Consider the following 23,041-nt stretch of genomic DNA (forward strand, 5'->3'; position numbering starts at 1 on the left):
AAAGTTTAAGAAAATGTTATGGTTGTTGAGCAGACGTTCTCGTTTGTCCTTGTCTAATAAGCTGCTGATATATTCAACAATTCTGAAATCTATCTGGACCTAAGGGATCAAACGATGTAGTGCCGCGAGCAAAAGCAATTTCGACATCTTACAGCGGTATTAGAATAAGCTAACGAGATATATAACACACCTTGGTTTACAAGGAACTATGTAGGATTTTTAGGATTTCCGTCCATTCGGAAGGAAATACATTCTGCCAGTTTAAAGTAAGAACTTTGGATTAACTACCACACTATCTCTTGGTAGTAAATCAACTAGACAATGGGGATGATATTAGAAGGTTAACCGACTGAAATTCTAAACCTAAGTCTTAAAACAGAAATGTAGACTTAAGAGACACATAGTAATCTCGGATTTGACTATTATGTATTATCTTCTCGACTTTTAATTTCAAATTTATTTACATTTTTTTTTTTTTTTTTACTTCTACTTAATCGTACAATGATATCTTATTTTGCTTTCTGTTGTTCTAGTGGTGTTGATGTCATACAAAATTGCTAATTATATGTGCTTACATAAATATTTTTATTATACTAGTGAGTATAATAAAAATTGATCATTTTCACTGAGAACTTATTATCACGTGATTTGTGACGTGATTCAATTTACTAAAGGTTTATGTAAAAAATGTAACCGATTATAAATAAGTTTTGAAACAATAAAAAAAAAATAATAAACGTCTTCTAGTTAGCCCATTTCTTATTTTAATCTAAATAAAGATGCTTTATTGATCTAGTAACCCATATTTTAAACGAATCGTTCATATTAAACTCACGGCAGCGATTTTGCATTCCATTTACAAGATAATTAATTTAATTATGTTCAATCGAAACTTACCGAAATTATTTGAAACATTTGATTTGTAAAATTATATAAGACATAAAAAATTCTTCAAGTACGTGTGATAAACGAAACATTTTTTCTAAATTAAAAAAAAATATTATATCAATTTTTTTACAACAGACTGGAAGTGTGTTACATTTTTATTTTAGTAAATGGTAGACAAAAAGCCGGTAAAAACTGTGTATTTTATTAGTAATTAAGTAATAAACGCCTAACATTTAATATGATTTTATTTACTTATACAAAGGTATTCTGATTTCATGCCAACTGATTCAAAACTACCATAAAAAAATCAATCAGCTAATATTTTAATCAGTTTGGGATCATAGTCAGACTTAATCCAAATCCAAAATCAAAATCCAAGACAAAGTATTCACACACATACGTATCATGTAGCTGATGTCACCGAAGGAATTAAGGCGACAAACATACGTATTAAATTCAATAACAAATTGTTCGTTCGTTGAGTTATATTTTAATTCGTTGAAATATTTAAAATATTTAAATGATTTAATGATGGTGTGCAAACACCATCATTAAATCATATCTTTTAAAAATAGTAAATATTTTTTCTTAGTAGGAAGGAAATTGCTAATTATTTATAACGGGAAGAATAAAAGAAACTGGAAGTTAGAAAGGACATGAGCGGATAGGAACTTTTGAATATTTAATTGTTCAAAATCTCAGAAATAATAAAGATGAATTTAATAATATTACCGAAATATAATTAAATTAAATATAATACAAAAAACAAACAATAAATATTTTAATTTTATAAATTAGGTATTACTGATTTATAATATTCTTTTAAATAGTAATAATGGACAGAAAGTTATTTAAATGAATAGTTCACCAAAAGAAACTTATTAACCTAAAACGTACGCTGTTAGCTTAAGTTGTACTCAGACTACAAGTATCCTTTTGGGAAATCCACAAAAATAAGTTTTTTCATTGTCTTTTCCAATGTATTCTCTAGAGATATTAGTTATACTCGTAAGAAAACGGCTTAGAAACATGGACAGATATAACTGTAATGTATTAGGAATTCCTTCAGTTAACGCTAATAAATACTCATATCAAATGCAGTCTTATTTTAATAATGATTTAAGAGGAATCCGGAGTTTAGCATAAAATAAAAATAAAAATTTTGTTTAAAAATACTGTTACTTGACTGATGAAAGTAATTTAATTATTCTTTAAAATTTAATAATAAATAATACGAGAGTATATTGTTATTATTTAATTATAAAATACGGTAAGAAAGTTTTCTTACTTAATTTCTTAGCATGATAGTATCTTGTGTTTTCATTATTTAATTATATATATAAATATATATGTATGTGTAATGTGTGTGTGTGTGTGTGTGTGTGTGTGTGTGTGTGTGTGTGTGTGTGTGTGTGTGTGTGTGTGTGTTTCTTTGTTTACCATATATTAATAATTCTCTATTTAAACGAGTAAATATTCATAAATTATTTCAACAGTTTTAAAAGTTGACTATATTCTTTTTTAAAAGCTTTTATTTAATAGGAATAATCAAATCTTGCAACTGCTATATCTTTTGATCTATCGTATGAAAATCAATGAAATTTGGTACACGTATTTAACTTCCATGACAATACAGCACTATGGTGTCGGAATTTGATATTACCAACCCCCACGCCGCCAAGCGATACTCCTACGCTAAATTCATGCATTTAGTTGAAAATATTCATTTCTCATGAACTATCGTATGAAAATGATTGAAATTTGGTACACGTATGTAACCTCGATGTGTAAATATAAATATTTTTACTTTTTTAAAAGTTTTTATTTTTAGTCTTCAAAAAAAATTACAAAAATATATTTGATTACATATAAAAAATTATTTTTTAAAAAAGCTTTTATGTAACAAATATTAACATTAATAAAAAAAATTAAACAAATTAGAAAAACTCTCTAAAAAGTAAAAAATAGGAATTAAAACAAATTGAGAATTTAAAAAGAAAAAAATATATATTACAAATATAAAAATGTACTGAAAAGTAAAAAAATAAATTATATAAATATCTAATAAATAAAAAATAAATAAATGTAATAATTATTAAATTTTAAAATTTGACTGCGCCACGCTTTTATTTAACTAAATATTTTCATTACTTTTAAATTTTAAAATTAATAATTATTACATTTATTTATTGGTTATTCATTAGATATATATATAATTTATTTTTTTACTTTTCAGTGCATTTTTATATTTGTTAATATATATTTTTTTTGTATAAAATTCTCAATTAGATTTAATTCTTATTTTTTACTTTATAGAGGGGTTTTCTAATTTGTTTCCTTTTTGTATTAATGTTAGTATTAGTTAAATAAAAGCTTTTTTAAAAAATAATTTTTTATATGTAATCAAACATATTTTTGTAATTTTTTTTGTTTTTTTTTTTTGTATTTTTTACTAAGAGTATGAAATCAGAAATTCTAATTATTATTTCCGAAATTAACCAGAAGAAGCAGAACTTGAAAAATGACCAATAACCGAAAATCGATGATACAAATTTGTAACAATGGGCAATAAGAACAAGTAAACTGTATTTTAGTTCTTGAGATGAAGAGGTAATCAATTTTGGATACCTAATAATCCCATTCCGAGACGCAGCCCGCCAGGGCAACCCGTCCGGTGGGCGTGCCATAGGCACGCCGAGAGAAGCTAGTCCGGCATTAATTTTTAAACTATAAATCTACAAAATTAATAGCAATAGAGTGAGCATGATTGCGCACTTATGTTATACCCTTTAAAGCTTTACTTATAACCATTATGACTTCATTAAACCGGTATTTTTAGTTTTTTGATTATAGACAAATTTAAAATTGCTTTTAGTCCATCATTTTTCTTCCATTCTGAAAATATGTCCAAAAACATCAGTCTTCTTTTCCTTGTAGCTTCTGAAATCTTATCATTAAATTTATACAGTTCTTCAATTTTTTCTAATCCTCAATGTTTTCTCTTCAATTTTAACTGGCCCCTATTATTTTACTTAATATTATTATTAATATATATATATATATATATATATATATATATATATATATATATATATATATATATATATCCTTTTAGAAAAACTTATATAAACACTCTAAGGAATATAAACACTCAGGTTAATTGTATTATAAAGCCAAATTTGTTGTTTTTCTGGAAATTATTTTTTATTGTATAAATACTGCATTACGCCAGATCCATTTTACTAGTTCTAACTTTATTCGATTCTTTATCAAAAGTCTTGGGTTTAATTATTTCACCTTGATATTTAAATTTATTCACTTTATTAATTTTTCGATATTCGATTTTTAAAGTCTTTGAATCGTTTTTAATACTTATCATAGATTTAGTTTTTTGAAAAGAAATTTGTAAATTAGTTTTTTCAGCTAACTCTTTAAAAACTCTTAAAAAACTAATTTGAATTTCTGCAGTTTTAATATCCGGGCATAAAATTGTCAGATCGTCTGCAAGACCAATCGATTGATTTTGAGATTCTTATGTTTACTTCCTAGTATCACATTTTCTAATTCTAAAATTTCCATCTATTTTTTCTAGTCCCTAATTACTTTTTCCAAAACTATATTAAACAGTAAGGGCGATAGACTATCACCTTTTCCCGCATCTGTTTTGATTGCAAAAGGTTCAGAACTTAATCCTTGAAATTTTGTTTTTGAAAAAGTATTTCTAAGGGATTCTTATACTAAATTCAACGTTTTACTGTCTACTCCAAATTCTTCTAATATGTTAAACAAAGATTTTGTATTTATAGAATCTTTTCTATGGAATCCATAGAAGCCTTTATAAAATCTACAAAAGTGATTACAGTATCTTTCCCCCTTTCTTTACTTATTTTATTTTTAATATCGAAAATGTTGTTTAATATCTGGTTAAAATCTGACACATTTTGATATGTTTTGCTGTTTTTATAAAATTTTAAAATTCTTACGTTTATATTTAATTTCTGTAAAGGTTATTCATATAATTTTATTCAAAGTCAGATTTTCTATAGGTTCATTAAAAATGTTATCTGTTTATTATACATTTAACAAATATATTTTACGCCATGCATAAAATTGTGTGATTTTCAACTCCAATATTTTGTTTTTTACCCCAGATTTCTCAAAAACTATTAAAAATATAATTCTCTGAGCTTTTTTTTATTTATTTTTTTTCTATTTTTCAAGTCAGATTTCATATAAAACTTCTTAATTTACCTTTTAATTTAGGTCCGTAGAAATACATTCTGCTTAGTTTTACCGAAGGAACAAAAATGAGGGCGAAATATTTTGTCATATGACACTCGCTGCAAAGAGTTTCAGTACCTATATTTATATGAGCCTTTATCTTAAGTAAAGGGTCTTAAGACCCTTTCCTTAAGTAATGCTTCTTTAAGCAATTCCAGGAAGGGCGGGTAGCCAGGGGTGTAGGTTTAGTCGGTAGTGCGCAGGTACACATACGCATTTAACAATATATTGCGAAACCTGTTAGCGACCCCGAAACTACCATATGGCATCTGTAAAATGAATTTCACACTACCAAAAAAAAAAAGACATGCTAGTTAAAGTATGAGACGAATTCTCCAAATAGCTGGATATATGCGGAGTGATGAAATGTGCTCACATTGAACACTTGTACGGAAAAACTGTAAGATAGGTGATACTAAATAGCTTTAAAACCCTGATATCATTTTTCTTTACACCTGTATATTTTACCTAAATAAAAAAGGGTTAACGACGAATTCTCCTTTATAAGGAAAATGAGAAATTTTCCTTATAAAGTCTGACGTGGAATTATTTCTGGGAATGACTATGCTGTTTTTGGAAGTGACATCTGACTTATATAAGATTGTATACAAGTGTTACGACTTGTAACAACGTAGCAATCGTGAGGTATCTAATAACTAATTAAAAAACCTTTACAACTTTCCAAGAATAAGTAAAGTTAATTTTATGTAATATTTTTAGATTAATCCTTTGAAAACGGGTGAAAATATTAAATTTATTCCTATATAGAATTATTTTTAATCTTTAATTTTCTAATGGCAGTAGTAAAGGGAAAATACATTTTAAATCAAACTTATGTAAACTTTAATAAAGGTATAACGTTTGTTTTTGTTTTATTTTACAAATAGATTTCACTTTATGAAATCGTCAATATTAGTTGAGTATAAAACTTTACTTGGTCATGGTAATTTATTATTAGTGATTTATTTAAGCAGTAATTCAAAATGGAAGCTAATACATAAATTTAAATAGTTCATAACTAAACATTGACTCAATTTTAACATTTCTTTTATAAAACGGTTAGCTTTAAATTTTATACATGCTTTTGAATGAACACTTTTCCAAAATCTCTGATAACATTCTAGGAAAATTCAAACACTGATATTTGTTTTTAAATATTATGTTACGTTTTATGTATGTTAGAAGCAATAGCGATACACTTAGCACTTTAGAATGAAAAGAATGTATTTTATCTGAATTGGAAATTAAATTTACAAATTGATAGTTTATGTCACATAATATTTTTTACGAGTTGAAAAACTTAATAGCATACAGCAGTGTTTCTGCTTTGTATTGTTCACCGGAAAAAAAATTGGTCGATACACGAGGTCATATCACAAAAAAGAATATATTGACGATTTTACACAACGATACGTCGGAGTATTTAGGTTTTAATAAAGAATCGCGATAGGTACGAAATAGATACGGGAAATTGTTCGTTCATTAAGGCAGTAAAAACAGCCCGACTGATTGATTACTAGTCTCGGTACGTTTGTGAATCAGTACCCTCAGGATTGAGCTGTACATTCTCACTTGGTTATCGGTGAGTAAAAACTCCAATAATAACGAAACTAATCATGTTACTAGACTTTTGCTTTATAAATCTTTCAAATAGTTTAGCGCTTTCATTTGCCCAGTATACTAATTTTTAATATTTTAATTTCGCTGGAGAAATGTGTATGTCATTCCGAATTAGATTTTAAATTTTCGGTTTCTCATTGTATAATAGGAAATTACAACGCATCTTTGGAAGTTAAAGTCTAGAAATTGCAGTAAAAAAATGTTGAATATTTATATCTTTTGACGGTTAAAAACTTTTTTTAAACGATTGTTCTATGATAATCGAATAAACTCTTAATTTTATATACTATTTCCATTTTATAATCTGAAAATATCGTGCTGTAATATAACAGTAGTTCTTTGATAATGTTCTAATGCATTCTAATTAGTAAAGAAATCGGAAATAGTTAATGGTAAAAAGCATCAAAATTGACTTACTGGTGATTTATTTGAAAGAATATGTCACATTTCAGAAGAATAAAGAGAACATTTTTTTATGCTTTTATTAACACGCAGGAACATCTTTTCTTTTTTTTTCTCACCTCCCCTGGGTCAGATCGACTGATTGGTATTTCACAACCCAGGGGAGTGTCCGTTATTCTCTAACGGGCCTCCCCGCCTACCGGCTTAATATCCGGCATGGCAGGTCGGCTCTTTTGAGATTTTTTACTGAAATTGATGACCTCGCGTCATACCTTGATCTATCGCAACGTGTATCATAGCATTTCTTTTATTTTTATTTTTACCTACGCTCCCTTGGAGTCCCCAGCGAATCACTGAAATCGGCACACCTCAGCATGCCGACACTCACCGCTGGGGCTGTCCACCCTTCCCTATTCTACACTAATAGCCCTGCAGTCTTTCATCTTCATCCTTAGTCTTTAAGATTTTTTTGATATAGCCTGTTACTTCATTCCATTTATCAATGCTTTGTAACATGTACGTGGTTATCCCTCCAGTGCTTTTTTCAACAAAACCAGAATCCGTTCTGTAATGGTCCCATCTATTACAATCTATGAACGCGTATTCCGCATCATCATCGCGTCCGCAGTACATACAGGCCGGCTCATGCCTTCTGCCTATCCTGTATAGGTAATTGTTAAAATTGCCATGGCCTACATAATACTGCGTCATGTGATAATCCATATCCCCTTGTCTCCTGCTGAGCCGTGCTTGTAGATCTGGTATCAGCTCTTTAGTTCTGCTTGCCGGTACATCCTGACTCCATCTGTCTTTCCAACTATTCAAAAGTCTGCTTCTGGCATCTTGCTCTGATAGTCCGTTATTTCTGTTTAATCTATATTTGGCCATCAGGTCAATTGGAGGTGTACCGGAGAACACGCATAACGCCTCGTACGACACCGTTCTGTACGCCGAGACCACGCCTATTAGCATCCTTCTATGTGTACTAGCCATTTTTTTGTAATTCCTCTTGTATTCTATTGAAAGCCACCAAACCGGCACAGCGTACAGGAGTGCCGACGTCACAGCTGTGGCTATCACTTTTATCTTACAGGCCCTTGGTGCTCGCTGTGAGGACATGACCACATTTAAGTTTTTGATCATGCCCTCAGCCTTTTCGCATACATTATTTATGTGCTCCGTAAAACGTCCATTTTTCTGAAATGTGATGCCTAAATATTTAAGGGATTGTACCTCCCTAATCGCGTGTCCGTTTATATTTATATTAAGCGGTTCCAATACTCTCACGCAGAAACATCTATGTAAACTTTAAAACACGCCCTCAGTAATTTCTGTAAAAATCAATAAATCAATTGGTAATATTTATGTTTTTTAAATTCAAAACAAACGAGATAACCAGTTGAACGTTTATTCTGAAATTCGTAAAATGAAATAAGTGCTGTAAAAGTTTTAAAAGTAATGAAATTCCCCAGTATATTTTCAATCCTTTTAAAATATCCAAAAAGGTAACGTTTCACGATTCGTTAAATTATTTTACTTTTCAAATGCGAGTATATTTTAATCGGTTATTATACAAAAACATACCCACAAATTTTATAGATTTTGAATGGTGTTTTATAATGGCAGAGGCTAAAGTAAGAATATGTAAAAGATTAAAGTACCAGAATTGTATTCTTTTATTAATAGTGCTATTTGGTGAAAATTAATTTACCATTTTTAAATTCAGAACAATAATATAACTTGTGTGAAAGTAATAAAGCATGACTCAATTACGACTCCAAACATCCGAAATAAAGCCGATAAAAAATCAACCAATGACAATCCACTTTCATCCCTTCATGTCACAAATGACACTTTAAACTCTACGCCCCTCCAGATTGCGTCAGTAACCAACAAATCATCGGAGTCGTTGCTCGTCGATTGCCCCCTGGGGACGCCTTACGGTCATCGGATAGTAGAGTGCCTGGGTGACCATGCAGGAGCTGTACATACCATATGGCTTAGATCCGGCCCCAGTATAATAATAAGAGGGAAGGGTTTTAGTGGATGAGATCCCCGGACTGCAGTCAGTTCGGGCCTGACGGCGGCTAGTAGAGCTTTTTCCTCCCCCTATGGAAAAACAAAAATCTAGTAATTTTTGACAGATGGAAACAAGAAACTGATTGCAGGCAATTGTTTAAAGTATAAGCAGTTTAATTTTCCTTTATACTTTAATGATTCTTGGAATATAAATAAACCTTCTAATAAATAATATAATAAATAAATTTTATCCTAACTTTTTGTTATCAGCATTTATCTTAAAATAAATAATTCATTTAATATTTATTAAATTACTTTTTCTACTTGGCGAAGAAACGTAAGAAGTATATTATATAAATTTTTTAATTTATATTTTCATTAAAAAAACAATTATTATAAACAGCAGATGTTTTTAGTTTTACATCGATGCATTTTCATCTTATTGCATACGTATAAAAAATTATAAATATATCATGAAGCAGGTTTGCATCAATTTTAGTTCGGGGTTATAAATATTATTGATTTTCATCCAAGGCACCTACACCTTCTACCATATCTTCTTTAGCTTTTCCCATCCTAGTAATAATTTTTAAGTCATAAGACGTTTAACTATTAATTTAAAAATTCTCACTTTATATTGCTGTATTTGCTTTAATGTAGTAAGAATTGTACTGTTTTTAAAATGTTCAATTATTTTTCTAGTCTCATTGTAATACATAAAGCTTTATTGAATCCTATTTCTTTGGAAAAGTATAATAATAGATTTGGATTTTTGCTTATTTAAGTCTTTTAGAGCTGTAAAATTCATATCGTAGTATACAGTCTCCTCAAAACAATTTTTTCCTTCTCTAGTTCTTTATTAAATAAGTTTCTTCTTTTTATATACTGTCCTTCTATCTATTTCTGCCACCTTTTAGCCTATTATTCTCTTCGTAATAATAGTTATTCTTTCGCACGTCTGATACTAATATCCTTTGCCTTTATTTCTCTAAATATTTGTCTTGCTTTTCTATATCTTACATCTTCAGTAACCATATTTATCTAACTCTATTTTATTAAATCTCTTAATCTTCTTTTGCTGCGATGCACTTACTGTTAGTTTTATTTCTTCTTCATTGATACAATTTTCTATCTTCTATATCTTTTGCAATTTTTGCCTTCTGCATCCATTTCTCAATTTTAGTTTATTTGTAGATATCCATGTTGTTTTTTTATCTACTGCAACTTTTCTAATAACATCTCCTCTTCTTCCTTGAATATTTTCTTTACAGCGAGGGGCATTCAAATATAAACCGGAATTTTTCCGTTCGAATTGTGGAAGAACAATGAATGTGGTGGGGCGCTGGGAATAGTTAGTTGGATATGTGTGGAGGGAAGGGTTGTGCTATGTAAACGAATTCCGAAATATTAAATTTACATTTTCTTTTATTTTATCTGTATCATATTAATCTTTTCTCTTTATTAGTTTTTTTTTTTATTCCTTAACTTTATAATTTATCTTTAATAAACTGTGATGACAATTAATCTCTCCTCCTGGGTGCGTACGTTTTGCATCCTACAATTTGGTTCCATCTTCCGTAACCCATCTTCCTATATATTCTGATCTCTTCCACATGTTCCTTCTTATTAAACAGGATTTTCACAATTACTAGTTTACACAATGTGAAAAATTCCTTGTTGCACTTTCACTTCTTTTGATATAGTTCATAATCTTTCTTTTCGATCTTCTCCTTATATGTTATTCCAGTCTCTAATTTCATTTCTTTTTAAATTATCATCAACTTTTACGATTTGATTTGATTATCTGTTACTTCAAATATTTTTTTCTATCTCTTCTTTTTATTTTGATAATATTGGCGTGTATAAAATGAGGTCTGGCTACGAGAATATGCTTATCGCTTTATTGCTTGTAACATATTTTTTGCCCTGAATTTTTCATCATTAACCTAGAATTTTTATTTTTTTGTAATGTATTGTAATTACTCCAAAAACTCCCTGACTGAAAGTTTTGTTCATATTTCCGTTTAACCTCACTATTTTTTATAATGTTCAGGCGTTAATTCCGATATACAGATTTTTTTTTTTAAATTAAGTAACTTTAAACTTCTAATAATTTATAATCCGACTGTTCTAAAACTCGAATAATATTCTTACATATTCTGATGTATACAAAAAAAAAATAATAAATATATTTATTACCAAGCGAATATCTTCATTATTTACAAGCATCATAATTATATATTCTATGTACGATAATAAGAGTAAAAATGAAATATTTTAGATTAATAATGAAATTAAAAAATATATATATGTATTTACCGACATAAATCTGATGAATAAGCTGTAAAACTAGTGTTATCTTGTCGTCTGTGAGGAGGAAATACCGTTGAATCAGTCCCAGAGAGTCTGAAAAAAAAGTTTTACATAAAATGTTTTATAAGCGAAAATTTATGATTTTTATTAACATTAATTTTTCTTAAATAATTCACATTGTTTTTAAAAGATAATTCAATTAAAATTGCAAAAAATATTATAAGAATGAACTTAAATTAAAACATACAAGAATCTAAACATAATTTTGATCATTATTGCAATCTTTCTCATTAATGACAATGATGACACTCACTCCTAGTTTCTGGTTTTTCGCAGAAACATTTTTAATTTAAAATTATTTTTATAATAATTATAAAAACAAAAAAAACAAAACGTGGAGTGCAATGTTCGTATGTAAGTGTGTTGGTTTGTTTGTAACCCAATAACTTTTGATTGGATAAACCGATTTTGAGGAAATTAGATATACATAATCGTACACTTAACGCAATTTGTTAGTAAAAGTTTGAGGTCAATGCCTCCAGGGAGTGGGGTAAATAATTTATTTGGGGTCAATATTCTCAAATTTTTACGAACACAACCCCACTTTTCATGAAGCTCAGTACATTCGTACATGCTTATCATACCAGTGTTAAAAAAATTTACCTCCAAATCTTCGTCCTTCCCCAAAAATAGGAAAAAGGCATCTTTTTATTTATTCCATATTTTTCCTAAGCATAGTAGTTGTGCAAGTGGCCCAAAATAATACTTTGGAAGTAATATTGTGGGTGGAGGAGCCCATCAAATTATAAAAATATCGATTTTTGAATTTCTAAATTTTTTTACGTATTATTATTTCTTTACTGTATAAGAATAAATAACCAATGCCAGGAAAGGATAATTATTTTGTTGTCAGCTTTTTCTCTTTTGCCTTCCTTCTCCTTCTATTTTATTAGTCAAAAGAAAAAAATGTAGAAACATACTCACTGTCAGTAAATATATAAAATTATGCTTTCAGATCTTTTGGAGATTTATCTTATGAACAAATATCCTGAACAATATCTTATTGTTCAAGCGTTTTGGGTTTTTATATGTTACGAGTAAAAATGTAATTTTTACTCAATGTAATGTTTTAACGCAATCATAAATACAATATATCAGAGAGAGCAATGAATGAACAGTCGCGATTGAGGCTATTCTAAAATCAAGAAGTATTAACAAACAAAGCTATCACGAAAGGACCTGTCATGTATTAAATTAATTTTTTTTTTTTTACATATTATGCTCAAAAAAATAAGATTTAATATTGAATAAAAAAAGTTACATTTTTATTATAATTATTGAATTTTTATTAGATTTTAAGTAATTTAAATGAATCTCTTTCAATCGATTTTTTTTTTAATTTTAGCATAACTTTAGGAAGATTTTATAAGAAAGATATCTATTGTAATGGATACCATTATTCGACTTCCGGAAAATTTCGACATATCTTCGCGTTTCACATCCCCCAGACCCCAATATCACCCTCAGTTCAAAAGTTTGTATATATATATATATATATATATGTATATAGGACACGATAACTGCCGTAATTTTCCGCCAATAACTCTTAAATTGATACATAAAATATAATGATAAAAAATCTCGGTCGATTTCGTTAATGGGCAAAATTGGACCATGGGGGTGGAAATGGATTTTTTTTTGAAAAAACAAATATCGCTATAACTTTCTTATTAAGAAAAATATGGAATTACTTTATAGTTCCTACTGTTCTTTGAATAAGGGCCTAAAACTTAAAAGTAAAATTTTTTAATATCACCAACCATTGGCCAACCAGGGGCTGGAAAAAATGGGGTTTCAAAGACAAAAAAAATTATACCTTCCTTAATAAACACAGTATCGAATCGGTTTAAAGTGATCGTTAGTCCTCTAAATATTACCTAAAACTTTTGTCTGAAACAATTTTTGATATGACCAACCCTTTCGGTAAGAGAGGACCAAAATTTTAATGGAATTGTAACAAGATGGGGCTTGTCGTATGCTAAACATTGAGTAAATCTGAAGTTTTTCTTAACTTTAAGATGGAAAACTTTTTTATCCTTTACTTAGAACCGGTGAAATCTTCCTCCGCTTTCCGGCGTGCCGAAAGGAATTTTTTTTAATCATTTTATAATCCTTATACTTGTCTGTGAAATCATTTCTCTATCTATAATTTTTATTATAGTAAGACAGACAACGCATGGGTTAAAACATGCTTGAGTCAGAGAATACAGTTTACAAAAATTAAATTTATAATCAATAATACAATTTTTGTTGATTTCACGAGCTGTCAAACTGAAGCGAGGATTGATTCAGAGAAGTATGATTGGTATCCTACTTTTTCTTATTTTTATAAACGACTTCCCTGATGGTAATCCTTCAAACTCTTATATTTACAGACAACACATCATTGATAATTTTAGATATAAATAAAAAAGATCAGTGCTAGAACTAGTTAACATAGTATTAGAGAGGACAAATGAATAAAAGATTTCTTTAAATTTGACACAAAGAGGTCACGTAGATTAAATTCTTCTGTTCAGAACCATGTGTATATCGATGCGTACAGTAAAATACGTATTTTAATCACGTGGTTAAGTTAAAAAGTCAGAGTTAGTTGAAGTTATTAGTAAAAGAGTCGGAATTAGGTCGAGCCTTAGATGTGACATAGATTTGCTATCAGTCAAAGTTCATTTCATTGTTACATAATTAGGAATCCGTAAACTACTTTTTATATACATGTTTTGAAAACAATATTTTTGCTTACATTCAGGACGCTTTCCGGTTACGAAATAATCATCTGATTATGCTAAATAAATAAATAAATTCTGATTAAGCTATATGTGTATTAAAATTAAAAAATATGGTTATCAGAACATAGATGGTTACAAATCGTTGTAATCCCTCTAAATTTCATTTCAAGGTGCTGAAAGTTCTTACCATCCCAGCTTTATTTATTTATGTTCAAAAGGTTTTCTTGATACTAAACATATATTTTTTTGTAAAACAATACAAATTAATTCTAATTTTTCAAGCATTAATTCGAAATTTATTGTTCTACATTATGATTAACTTAATGTTACATTATAAATGGTTTTGATGTACACGATAAAATTTCTTGTTTTTTGTTTCATATATGAAAGAAAGAACAAGAACCATATAAATAAATAAATATGTTATATATATATCTTAATCCAAGTGTATATGTGTATGAGTGAGAAAGAGAAATAAATAGATTTTTTGTTCAATAAAATAAAACTGGAATAATTTTATATCGTTCAGTTGTGTCTTAATATTTTATTCAACACGCAGGCAGTACATTAAACGACTGTTTTATATGTCCTAGAAAACATCTATTTTTACTCTTTACAACTATGTACATGGATGGGCTAATTATTTGCCTTTTATTGTGTTTGCACCGAGTCCTTGTTCAATAATCCATAGTAAATTTATATTTCCAACTTATTATTTTATAAACTCTCGTATTTTTATGTATATTTTTTTTATAAACGAAAATAATATATCATTATTATTATTAATATTAATATGAAACTATATATTTTTAATATTCTTTTTATTATAAATAAATTCAGCAATATTTATTTACTTTCCCTCTATTATCCATAATAGCTGGGAAAATAAAGAACCACGTCATTTTATTCCAGTTAATAATAATGTATTCCAGGATAGTGTAAATAAAAAGAATTCTTAAATTAGGAACCGATGAGATAAGATGTAATAATAAAATATTTTTCCTAAGATTTATAAATATATCTATTTATATAAAACATGTCGTAATGATTCATAATCAACGCCTATAAAAACTACTGAAGACAAATTGATGAAAATTGTATACATGTTGTTCTTACAACTAAGTGCACACAAAGAGAAGGACTTTTTTGAAATTCAAAGTTTAGGGTTAAAATGAATTGTTTTTAACCAAATTATTTTTTTCAATTTCTCGCTAACAGTTGATAACATCAATTTTATTTTTAGTATGTGTAATCTTCATGCAATATCTAAAGCAAAATATCTAGATTTTTCGAAATTCGATCTTGAAAGAGTTGAAAAAAAATTAAAATTTTTGAACAATGATTACAAATTTTCTCCATTTCAGACTATAGTAAACGATACTGATTAGATTTAAGCTTGAAAATATTTTTCATATAAATAAATAAAAAACATTTTTTGGTGTTTTTGAATTTCGATTTTTTTAGGGGTGCGAAGGTGTACGGCGCGGGGACTGACCAATACTGTCAATGCCACTGTTACTGTATGTGCGACATGTCTGGGACTGCACCTGCCTTCGAGGGGACGCAAGTAACGTAAGGGGACGTAAGTAAGTACGACGGGAAACGCAAGTAACTATAAGCGCGGGCAAAACTGCGACGTAGATGCTAGCATTTGTATATAAAATTTTCCTTAATTTTAAGTTATTTAAATAATAGAGATATATTTCAAAATATTTTTCAACAACGAAATTTATCATACAAAACTGTATTGTTTTGTTTGATATAAAAAACTACTTAGAAAACTGTATTTATATTCAATAAAAAATACATCATTAACAGATTGAAATTTTAGCTTAAATCTGGTTGTCTAGTGTAGAAAGTGTGTTGTCAAGTAATTTTCTACGTTATATTATTCAAAATAGTATTATTTTAAAGGTAGGTTCTAACTAACAATCTTTCTACAATAAGATATTCAAGCAAGGGTGACAGCTGTCGCACTTTCATGTGGTTATTTGGAATAAGATATCTAAAATCCGTATGAAATTGGTTGCGCGGTAGACAGAAAAGACAAGGATGTTCAAGAAACAAATAAAGTTCAGAACTAGAAAAGCATCGTAAAAGAAAATGAGGTTAATGATAGACGTGATATCAAGGTCTTATATACAAATATATAATGTGTTATTAAAATTTATTTGTACTAGTGTATGTATAAAATTATATAGTGTGCGAGTTCACAGTAAACTCACACAAGCTTGAAACTTATAGCGTAAAATCATTGTTGATGGATTAGTCTTAAACTTACTCATTTTGTAATCCTTTCCCTAAAACTGCAACAGTTGTATTTTTTCTACCGAAACTTACATTAAAATACTCGCTCCGCTCGCTAACTCGTCTCATTAAAATATAATTATATTTATATTTTATTTTCCAATATTAGAAGCGATTAATTTTTTTTATCGTTCTTAAACAAGAATTTTCTTAAAACCAAAGTATAAAAATTTGATCGATAGCTATGTTAAAAACAAAATATTAGAGACATTATATGAAACACCCAAAAATGGGTCTAGAAAAACACAATGTTTTTAAGAAAAAGATGGTATATAAGACTTCATAGAATAGAAAAACAAATTCGTATGTGTGTAGAAGTATAAAAGACATAATTTAGTGGATAAATTCGATATTGATTTTTTAAATGCAACATCAAAAAAGATCATGGAATGGTACTTTCAAAAAGAATACCAATTTTGGGAGGATTTAGTTACAAATTGTTTCAATAGAAAAAATAATAACTTTAAAAAAGGTTAAATGTCATTTAAATACCAAATTGGTATTAATAAAAGTACTAACACAAACAAATCACTACTACTAACACTAATCAATTCAAACCAAAACCAAATTAACCCACCTACACTAAAAGAACTAAACCAAGCATTAAAAGAAATGAAAAATCACAAAGAAAGCGGGGAAGACCAGACAATGGTAGAACTCTGGAAATACTCCTCTAAGGAGACCAAACAGTCACCTCTAGAAAATCTCCAAAAATTTAGAAAGAAGAAAAATGACCTAAACACTGGACTACTGCACTCATACACCCACTACACAAGAAAGGGGACAAAACCAACCCCGAAAACTACAGAGGAATTTCACTATTAGATTACACATATAAAATGTTCTCAAGAATAATACTGAATAAAATAAAAGATCAACTCGAAAATGAACTGGGAGAATATAAGGGAGGATGAGCTGTCCTGAGCAAATAATTACTCTCAAATTAATAATGGATATATACAAAATGAAACGAAGACAACTAGTAATATCATTCATAGATTTCCAAAATGCCTACGACAGTATTCACAGACCATCAATGCTGAAAACATTAAGAAACCTAGGATTACACCCGAAACTAGTAAAAATGATAGAACTAACGTTAACTGACACATACTCCAACATAAAATTCAGAGGAGAAATATCAGAACCATCCCTAATCAAAACAGGTTTAAGTCAAGGAAATGAAGTATCCCAACTGCTCTTCAACTGCGCCGTAGAATATGTAATGAGAGAGTGGTACAAAAAAGACCCGCAACATGTAACAGTTGAAGTAAGGAAACATATAAACCATATCAAAGTAAACTGTCTAGGATTTGCAGATGACCTAGCGTTTCTAGCCAATAACATTGCAGAAGCTAAAATCCAAGTAACTTCATTGGAAGAACTAACAGGAAAAATAGGCCTAAGAATATTATATGAAAAGACTAGAATAATGGCCTTAGATCCCCTGGTATTGAACCACGTAATCATAAACGGACACGAAGTCAAGCTAGTTGAACGGTTTAAATATTTAGGAGAAAATATCACACATGACCTCAAAGAAAAAATAAACTGGAAAAAAAGAAAACAAAAGCTCAATTATGCTTAAAATACCACCAAAACAACACATAACAAAAGATGCATTTCAATAGATACCAAACTCAAACAGTGCAAAACTGTAATCAGACCTATAATATCATTTGAAAGCGAAACACTCTTCAAACTAAAATCCAACATTTCCTATTAAGCAGAGATGCAAAGAATAGAAAAAAGAATTCTAAGAATATGCATAAATAAAAGACGACTTACTGATGGGGGAGAATGGAGACTCATACCAAACCAAGAGGTATATAAAGACGTAAAACCAGCTATAGACTACTTTAGAAAGAACTCCTTCTTTGGACAGATAATAAGAACTAAACCGAACAGGTTCCTCAGGAAACTGGTCGAGAAATACTGGAAAATGTCAAAAACACCGACCCGGAGAATCGAAATTAAACAAGAAATCACTATTGAAGATTTACGAAAAAAACACTGACTATAAAAATACTAAAAGAAGCAAACTCAAGATTTAAAATTAAAGAAAAGAAAACAAGAACAAGGATTTGTTCAGAAGAACTCAGAAAAGTAAGATCTGACAGAATGAAGTATTGGGAAGCATCAAGAAAAAAAAAAGAAAAAGAAAAGACAAACCAGAGTTGACTAAAATAGTCCATTTTGACCTCAAATTCCTCAAAAAAAAAGTACTGCGACAAAATTATTAATTTTTTTTTTATTTTTTGTTGGTGTTGTTTTAAATTTGTTTATGTACAGTTTAAAATTAAAATCTACAAAATGTCTATTTTTCCATTTTCTTTTAGAACCAGTTATTACAAATAAATAAATAAATTATATTTTCTGTTTTAAACATCCATTGTGTTTTACTTCTTTTTGTACAGATTTAATAATAGTCACAATAAATTCTTTTCCTTCTCCTGAAGATTCTAAGCGACTACAATTTTTTATAATTTGTATTTTTAATAACTTGCATAGCCAAATTTTGAATTCCCTCTGCGCGTTTTTTAATCTTGCAATTCTCTGAATTTTTGGAATACTTCGAATTTTCTTACGCACATTATATTTGTGAACACAGCGCCAATATAATTGATATTTCCTTTAGTTTTTATTTTTAAAAAACGTTGTTTCTTTAGGCGAAAAATAAATTATAAATTCCGAATTAAATTGCGATAAATATAAAATTTTAAAGAAACCTTTTTGTTTTATTTTAAAACTTCAGTTTGTTTTGAAAATTCTATAAATTGTTTCTTTAATGGTTTTTTAAAATAACAAATTTTAAAATATTGTTCTTCTTCCTTTTTTTTTTCTAAAACACTAACATATATAAATTGCCGTTATCGTTTATCGAATAACCGTACAAATCGAATTTGAAATGTAAAATTAATTCCTTCCATTGTGTTTGGAAAAGATAGACTCCTTAAGAATTTAAAAATATTCTTCTCTATCGCGAAAGGTTCTTTAGATTTTTCTAAGGATATTATGGTTTTACTCTCGTACGTCTGCTTTCTTAATAGAAAATCCTCTTCTTCCTCTCCTCGTATCGTTTTTTTAAGCTATAAAACTTAGATTCTGCAAAACAAGTAATTTTTGTACGTAATAAACATTTAAATTGCTTTTTATGTTTATATACTTTTTTTTTACAAATGCCATGCATTTTTCTATATCTATTAAACCTCTTTCTGCTGAATCTACATCTTCTGGTATAGATGCTAACAGTAAGTAAGAAATATGTTTACCAGATTTAATGTAAACTCTATTCACAAGTTTTGTTTTGTTTTTATATCTTTTGGATTTTCTAAAATTTTTAGATATTTATCAGTAAAAGATTAAAATTAAACGCATCAATAAAAAACCCGATTATTTTTTCTCTTTGCTGTGTAGTTTCTAGAAGCTTAACGTTGTAACCAACAATTTTACCTGTTTTATTGTAAACCCAATTTGCATAATTGAAAATGTTTTTATAAACAATAAAACAGCTACTTATTAGAGTCGTAAACGTTTTCCATAGTTCTGCAAGAGGCACAGAATAAAACTGAGCACTTTTTAAAATATTCTAGATTGTTTTTTTAAAATTCTACACAATGTGTTAAAGGATCTTCAACTGAACAGTAATATTCTACTTCAAAATAATTGTTATAATTGTAAATTGTAGCTTCCAAGCGTATTATTCTGTCTCTTGGATTTTTCATTTTTAGAAGTTTCTCCTAATCTCCTATATGGACAGTGTAAGAGATTTACTATGCGGTTACCTAGTGTTTTATTTACTCCAGCAGAAGTTAACTGGTAAACAAACTTGTTATAAATCTTAGTTCTTGTATTGGAATTAAGCCATGTTAAGACATTTAGTCCTATATTGTTGTAATTTTTAACAATTACTTTTGTGGTGTTAGTATCGAATTTATCCTCAGGTATGGAAAAATTATAATTTTCGTTTAATATATATTTTCATTTCTCTTTTATTAAATATCTCTGTAAAATCTTGTAACATTCAAATCCAAAAGAAAATAATTATCTCTTTTAATTTTATTTAAATTTCCAGGTAAATCTTCTGAAAGTAATTTATTATTCTATTTTAACGTCTGTAAGTTCAATTTTGTACGTAATTATTATAAAATCGTCTCTGTATCTGTCAAAAACAGCTTCCAGTTTCTCTTGTCTTAAAATTTATTATAATTTTATAAGATCTTGTTTACAGTAAATTTTAGATCTTTTAGCCGGTACTTACGTATTAACGCCACCGCAGCTACAGCTTTATTTAAAAACAAAGTAGTCAATCGGATTTCAGTGAAAAATGGGCCGAAAATCCTGTATCAGGATCAATAAAATTGTATTTATGATTAACTTTAGCATGTAGGAATCCTTCTATTTCTATTCTATTCGTTACCTTTCCAACTGTCAGAGTAAATTGTGCTACCATCTCCACGGTTTTAATTTCGGGGTAACTGCTAAAAACATCACTAAACAACTAAAAACGAAAAAGAAACAGAACTATTAACGAAACTGCAATAATAACCACGAATACTCGGAACAAGAAAAACACAACCGCAATCATCAAGAGCTAAACCTAACCTAATTAATTATTTATTACTTAAATAATCAAAACATTACTGTTGATTAGTCAAGGTTAGCGAGCGAAGGAGCGTAGGTTAAGTTTGGTTAAATTATATTTTCATATTTATATCTTTAAATATGTTTCACTATGAAGTATATATTTTATTGGCGTTTTATGTTTAACTTCTGCTGCGGTGGCGTTAATACGTAAGTACCTTTTAGCTTTAACCCCATACTAACTTGTACTTGGAAAATTGACCACGTAAATGCGTGTTATAAGTTCAGCAAACTTCTTTTTTAACCATTAATATTCCGTTTTATGTTTGTCATCTTCTGCATCTAAACTTATTTAAATCATGTTGTAGCGGAAGGCCCTGTTAATGGTTTAAAGAATCCTTTTTGTTTATAATAGTTATCAATATAATTTATATTCGCTATATCTACTAAAAGATGCCCCACATTTTCTGTAAAAAGTCTATTAATTATTGCAGCATCGGTTATTCTTCTTAGGTTCATTCTAAATAAAACTTTTATTCTTGTTTCTTTGGAACGTAATTTGTAACTACTTTTGTTTCTTTATTATAATAGAACATTTCTATAACAATCCTATCCATCCGAACCCAGGACCTCCGGGTGAAAGGCCAAGACGCTACCACTCACGCCACAGAGGCCGGCATTATGATTTACTTAAGAAAAAATTGTTGGTTGATTTTGGGTGAAATTTTTTATTGTTTGTTTTTTTAAACATTTTAGACTTAAGGTTTTACCGATAAAAAAGTTATTACTTACAACTCTTTATTTCAAAAATAAACTTTTTGAAGCTCTTTTTACTACCTTGTACGATGTATTATGGTCGCGAAAAACTTCGGTTTTCAGATTTCAAGGGAAATATCCATTTTGACCATCCCGATTGCATTTTGACTAGTTTCGCCGTGACGTCTGTACGTACTTATGAATGTATCTCGCATAACTCAAAAACATTTACCCGTAGGATGTTGAAATTTTGGACTTAGGACTGCTGTAACATCTAGTTGTGTACCTTCTGTTTCGATTGCAATCGACTGGACCAAAAGTGCCCAAAAAAGCCCATAGTCAAAAAAATTTAGATTTTGGACTTTTTCTTAACTGCAGTAATAAGCCCTCATTGAAAGCTTTTCAGCGATATAAGTGGTACTTATTTTAATTGGTTCCATAGTTATAGATAAAAGAAATTTTAATTAATGAATTATTTGGATCTTACAAGAGGAAGGCACATCGGTTCGAATCCGACTTCATCTCCTTTTTTTAACTTTTTTTTTTTAATTTAAATATATTGACATTAATAATGTCAATATATTTAAATTAACCTCTGATTTACTTACATGAATTATTTATTGTAAAAAACGTTTACAGTAAACAATTCAATAATAACAATAAAAAAACTAAAAAATCCAAAATTATTAGTGAAATAAAATTTTATGTACTTTTAAAAATGTATATATGTAATTTAATAGGCATTAGTTCATGTATGTATGTAATAGATTTGGTGAGACATCTGATTATTTAATATTAATCGAAAATTATAATTTAGAATCGTATTATTTTTGGATTTTCTAGTCTAATTTCTGTTTAATTTTATGTACATTAAAGTTAACCACAGAGATTGAAAAATATATCCTCACAAGAACAACATATACACTGAGACATACATGCCCGATCTTAGACAAACTGCAAAAAATTCTTATCTTTTAGTTCATTACTCCTCTGATATTGTCGGACAATATTCTCCCTAAGTCGCAGGTGATCATCATTTCGTTTATTTGTTTTTTGTTGCCAATTATTTAATCGCTCTTTCG

The 23,041-nt window shown here is 28.6% G+C and overlaps 1 protein-coding gene across 1 annotated transcript in view; it reads right to left on the reverse strand.

Moving 5' to 3' along the window:
- Window positions 1-23,041, reverse strand: part of LOC142330897 (sensory neuron membrane protein 1-like) — a 100,005-nt gene that overhangs the window by 29,202 nt on the left and 47,762 nt on the right. The window contains exon 6 of the mRNA XM_075376364.1: window positions 11,530-11,616. Within this exon, the coding sequence (XP_075232479.1) occupies window positions 11,530-11,616 (87 nt within the window). The remainder of the gene's footprint in view (window positions 1-11,529; window positions 11,617-23,041) is intronic.

The sequence above is a fragment of the Lycorma delicatula genome, chromosome 10 (genome assembly GCF_047948215.1).
Source record: "Lycorma delicatula isolate Av1 chromosome 10, ASM4794821v1, whole genome shotgun sequence".
In the NCBI taxonomy this organism is placed as follows: Eukaryota; Metazoa; Arthropoda; class Insecta; order Hemiptera; family Fulgoridae; genus Lycorma; species Lycorma delicatula.